The sequence below is a fragment of the Echinops telfairi genome, unplaced genomic scaffold, assembly GCF_000313985.2.
Source record: "Echinops telfairi isolate 266 unplaced genomic scaffold, ASM31398v2 ScPeMD7_7400;HRSCAF=8409, whole genome shotgun sequence".
Lineage (NCBI taxonomy): Eukaryota > Metazoa > Chordata > Mammalia > Afrosoricida > Tenrecidae > Echinops > Echinops telfairi.
Genome location: NW_022111300.1, coordinates 49,095,618 through 49,100,728, shown reverse-complemented (window position 1 = coordinate 49,100,728; position 5,111 = coordinate 49,095,618). Strand labels below are relative to the sequence as shown.

Here is a 5,111-nt window from a genome sequence, read left to right as displayed (position 1 = left end):
CAACCCTATTGGACAGAGTCCTACTTCCCCTTTGGGTTTCTGAGGCTGTGAACCTTTACAGGAGCAGAAAGCCTCATCTTGCTCCTGTGGAGTAGCTGGTGGGTTCAAACTGCTGTCCTGTGGTTAGTATCCAACCAGGTAGCTCACTACCCCACCAGCGCTCCTCTGGGATCAGATTCACTTCAAAACCCAAACACGCAGCTGTGCAGTCAATGCCAACTCATAGCAACCGTGTGGGAGAGTAGGACAAGTGAGCCGGTCACCCTTTCCCCCCAAAATATCCTCCAGGAATGCTTTTGGAAATGGATGGCTTGGTTCCTATTTCAATAAGAGAGAACCCCAATCAAAAGAAGGCACATTGTCCCATAATATTTTATTGTCAATAGCACGTGGGAAATTCCACAGTGATCTCTGAGAGCAGGAAGACAGAAACTGAACCTATTTCCAAGGAATGGCAGGAGAGAGCGGAAGGAAGGAAGGTCCCACAATCTTCAGTCATTGTAGGTCTTTGGGTAGTGAGGCCATGCAAGAACCTTCAACATAGCTCACTCACTCATCAGACCAAGTTCAAACCATCATTTACAGCAAGTCCCCGTCTACAGCAACCAGACCCATCAACCCTGAAGGAGTAGGCACTTCACTAACTTTCATTGTTTCTCCTGAAAAGTAGTAGGTTGCCTCTGTCCCTTTTCCTACTGTCACCTTAGGCAAGCAACTCATAAGATTCTTGGACTGGCTATGGGGAGCACCCCTGCTTATGTTAAGTCCCTGCTGTCAGATGTCCACACTTCCTGTGTCCATTAAAGGCCACTGCTACCAGTCTAGCACTGACCAAATGGCCGGTGGCAATTCCATCAACACTGAGAGCGGATGTGTAAGAAGCTCTGTGCTTCCTCTTGGAAAGCCTGTAATTGGGATGCTCTAGGGGTGTCATTTCAGAGACTGAAAGAGCTCAGGTAACAGAGTTTTCATAAGCTGGCATCACCATTTGTCAGCAAAGCTCAGCCACTTACAGTGTATGTAAATACACTGTACCTGTCCTGAGAATGGTCTACGTCATGTGTGTGTGTGTGTGTGTGTGTGTGTGTGTGTGTGCGCGTGTGTTTGTGTAAATATGAAAGTTGTGGTTTATCAGATGCTTAGTCAATATGTCATCGTTTTAAATCAATCGAGAGTTTGCAACAACATCTGACCTCAAAGTTTCATGTAAGGACTCCTGGACCTAGAGTAAGCTGTGCACCTCGCCAAGCCTCATTTCCTCCAACCCAAGGGAAGTTCGGAGGGTCTCACACATGACAGTTTCTTTGGTCTTACAGGGCAGTGAAGCTGGCTGGCAGGCCAAGTCCGGGGATTGTGAGACTCCTCTGATAGAGATGTTCCGCATGGAAGACTAGGTGGATGGCCCAACACAGGCACTCACCCGGTCCTGCCAATAACCCGGGCTAGGGTAACCAATAATGAATAAATAGCTCTCCTCTGAGGTAACTCCCATTCACCAAAAGCAGATGGCATCATCTTCTTTTAAAGGGGAGAAAAAGAAACAAAAGCAAAGAATGACAAAAGAAAAGCCTCCAAGCGCAAGGCTGCCTATGACGAGTCCCCGGTGCTTTCTGCTCCAGTGGTATTGACAACAGCTCGGTCGTATTTAAAAAGTGCCCCTCTGGCTGCAGAACTTATGGGATCTGCAAGCGCAGAAAAGTCAGGTGGGACCTCACATGGGCCACGGGGCTTAGGGAGAACAGAACTTGCCAAAGAAGATGATGTTTCGGGTTTTGTTGTGCCGGATGATGTAGAGGAACGGGTGGTCAGCGTGGAACTCATCCTTGTGCTGCAGGATGCGTGACCCCGGCACCTCAATGGAGTCCCCGCCGTCCTCCGTGATTTCCAGGCACACCCGGTGGATCACGTTGGAGAGGGCCACTCCCTTGGTCTCTGACATCCCAGAGAAGTCGGACGAGTTTTCATTAAAGACTGTTTTCAGCCCCAGGTTCTCCAGACTAGCCTTAGGGTCAATCATCTTTTCCACCTTGAATTTGGGGATGGAGAGTTTGACTTTGGCATTGGCCATGGTGCTGGGGTTGGTCCACTGCAGCAGAGTCTCTGAGTTGAGCTGTTTTTCAACCTGAAAGATGAAAAGAAAGGAAAGAGGATTGAGAAAGAGAGAGAGGAATTACTTTTTTCTAAATGTCATTCTAAAAGATCTTGCTTGGTTACCAAATGGAAAAGGAGTCTTGGTAAGCCCAGTTTCAAAGCAGTCAGATGGCTCATCAGAGATGGGAATAAGAAATTTGCACGGGACTAGTTCTCCTTCGAGAAGAATCCCCCAGCGCCCTTCTCCTCCTCCTGCAACAATGCCCCAGGGCTCAGAACTTCAGAGAGAGTTGGGCTATTGTTGATTTTTTAATTTACAGAGTTATTTTATAGGACCAAATAAGTAGATTATAGATTCACCCTAAGTATCATGAAACAAATGTCAAATTAGAAAAAAAAATTAATACACGTATAACATTTCTTGAAGGTATGCTTTAAATTCTCTACCAGGGAATCTAGAAGAATCATGTCTTAAGTATGACATCCGATTTAATAATTCAAATGAAAGCTATAGTCATTCTTCTTTTTTTTAATGAGCAGGTGGATGATCTTGGAGGCATCCTCTAAGACCATTGGTGTAAAGACATCTGTCCCCATTGGTTTTCAAAATGTGAGGTGCACAATGAGCTAGAAGAAAGCTTTCACCCTAAAACGTGTGGTCAAGAAAATCTTGAATCGCCCCTCCCCCGTACCTTTTCCAGGCCTGTGGACTCGTCCTCCACGTCCTTGGGCAGCAGGATGAGCATGCTGAGATGCTTGTTCTGAAAGGGAAGCTCGATGATCTTACAGTTGATGTCATCGATGTGGCCCAGACAGAACGTGGCCTCCAGGTTCATCATCGGCACCGGTTTGGTGTCCGTCTGCAAAAGGAGAAGGCATTTGGCTGCTGCTCTTCAAGCTACAGAAGCATGAAACATGTTTACACATGCATTTTATATACTTCGGACTGTGTATAAATGTGTCTGTATATTCATATGGGTAAGTGTGGGTGTGTGTGTATCCTGGTGGTGCCATGGTTAAGCATTTGGCTGCTAACCAAAAGGAAAGAGACTGGTGATCTCTTCCCAACAAGACTGGAGGTGAGAACCCCATGGGGCAGTTCTGCTCTGTCACATGTGATCACTGTGAGTTGAAAATCAACTCAAGGCCACCTATCAACCACAAGATTCCCACAGGCAGAAGCAACAACAATGTGTGTGCATTTGATCTTTTCTATGTGAAACTTAACAATCCAGTCACTAGGAGCCAAATTATACTATCCCTAACCCATCACAGACTCTCCTGGGAACAATTAATGACTTTCTTTGAAAGATTATTTGCATTGTACGTCTCGTGCCTTACAAAAGCTATAGTTAATAGAATATTGTATTTGCACACATGAAATATTAGAAATGAGACTGTATGGCTGAAAATATAAAGAAATTCTAAGTGAGTCTTCCTAGATGTCTATAACTATTACAAGATTTTTTTAAACAATTCCTAGTGGAGCTGACCTGAAGGCAAATTCAAGTAAACCTGCACATCCATTCATAGCTTTCCCTAGTTGAATGCCTTTGACCTCCATGACTGTGTGCTCTCTCTCTCTCTCTCTCTCTCTCTCTCTCTCTCTCTCTTGCTCGCTTTCTCACACACTCACACACACACTCTCACATACATACTCACATACTCACACGCACATACACACACTCACATACTCAGAGACACCCACACACTAACTCACACACACATATACACACATACTCTCGTGCAAACTCACACACACACACACACAAACTCACATACACACTCTCACCCTCACACTCCTGCACACACCCTCCCTCCTGTAATGACAGCTGCTCTCGTGTGAGCAGATGAAGACAGTCTGGGTGTCGGCCCCAAGGGTGATAGAAACAGGCGGTGTGACATTGAGCCGTCACCTCGCTCCTGGAAGCTCAGGGTCCTGGTCTGTCCAACGAGGGACTCGCAGATTGGGAGCAGCAGGTGCCTCTGAAGGCATGGGGAGAGGCATGGGAGAGCTAGGTGCAGGCATGAGGCCCGGAAGATGAGTGAGACACTGCCCCTGTCCTTGGAGATACCCCCCCCCCAAACCAGGAACAGGCATAGAAGTCAGTGAACACTCAGCGTTCACCGGAAAGCACATTGAGGGGGGGCGGGGGCCGGGGGACCAAAACAAACCTACTGCTGCTGATTCTACCTCACAGCTACCTGGACGTGTGCAGGTGAATAAAAACGTTTAAGAAGCAGGAGAGAGAGAAACCAGGCATCGGTTGTATTGTATGACTTATCCTCCTGGGTCCCAGCACTAAGAAGGTGCTGGGAAGCACTGCACTGCTAGCCACAGGGTGGCCAGTGGACACCCACCCACCCCCACCCCGGGCCCCTCTCAGGAAGAAAGACATAGAAGGCAGTTCATTATTTCCACCAGCGGTATTCATGAGATCCCCAATTCTCAACTTCATTAGAACGCCAGTAACTTAGATGGATAAGCCATAGTATTTTTCTTCACAGTCGGCAAGCACCTCCAAAAATTCAAATCTCACAGCCATCAAGTTGACTCCGACTCAGAACGCCCCTCTGGGACAGAGTAGAACTGCTCCTGTGGGTTTCTGAGACCGTGACGCCTCACAAGATCAGACAGCCTTACCTTTTTCCTGTGGAGAGACCGGTGGGTTCGAACCACTGACCTTGTGGCGAGCAGCTCACTGTGTAATCCACTACACCACCTCAAAGGGTCTTGTAAACCAAAATAACAAGACTATGACCTTCTCTTAGAAACGAAGGTTCTAGAATCAGCAAGGAACAAGATTCCCAAATGGTCAAGCCTCCATGATAACCCAAATGCCCCCATGCTGCTGGTGGGTGGCTATTTTGGGTTGCTTTTCTTGCTGAAGGTCCCAAATATTTGTAGCTACTTTCCAGTTGATGGCTCAGCCTCTGGGTTATAAAGTCTACAGGGCCTCACTCGGCGCAGACATGAAGACATTTGGGAAAGTGGGAGCGTCACAGGATGACTTCTCTCC

At 47.2% G+C, this 5,111-nt stretch overlaps 1 protein-coding gene across 1 annotated transcript in view; it reads right to left on the bottom strand.

Moving 5' to 3' along the window:
* Positions 1–1,729: 1,729 nt before the first annotated feature.
* The window catches only part of SERPINB5 (serpin family B member 5), an 18,682-nt gene continuing 15,300 nt past the window's right edge, over positions 1,730–5,111 (bottom strand). Inside the window, exons 3-4 of the mRNA XM_004703127.1 lie at positions 2,784–2,951; positions 1,730–2,122 (exon numbers count right to left, since the gene is read on the bottom strand). Of these exons, the coding sequence (XP_004703184.1) occupies positions 1,730–2,122; positions 2,784–2,951 (561 nt within the window). The remainder of the gene's footprint in view (positions 2,123–2,783; positions 2,952–5,111) is intronic.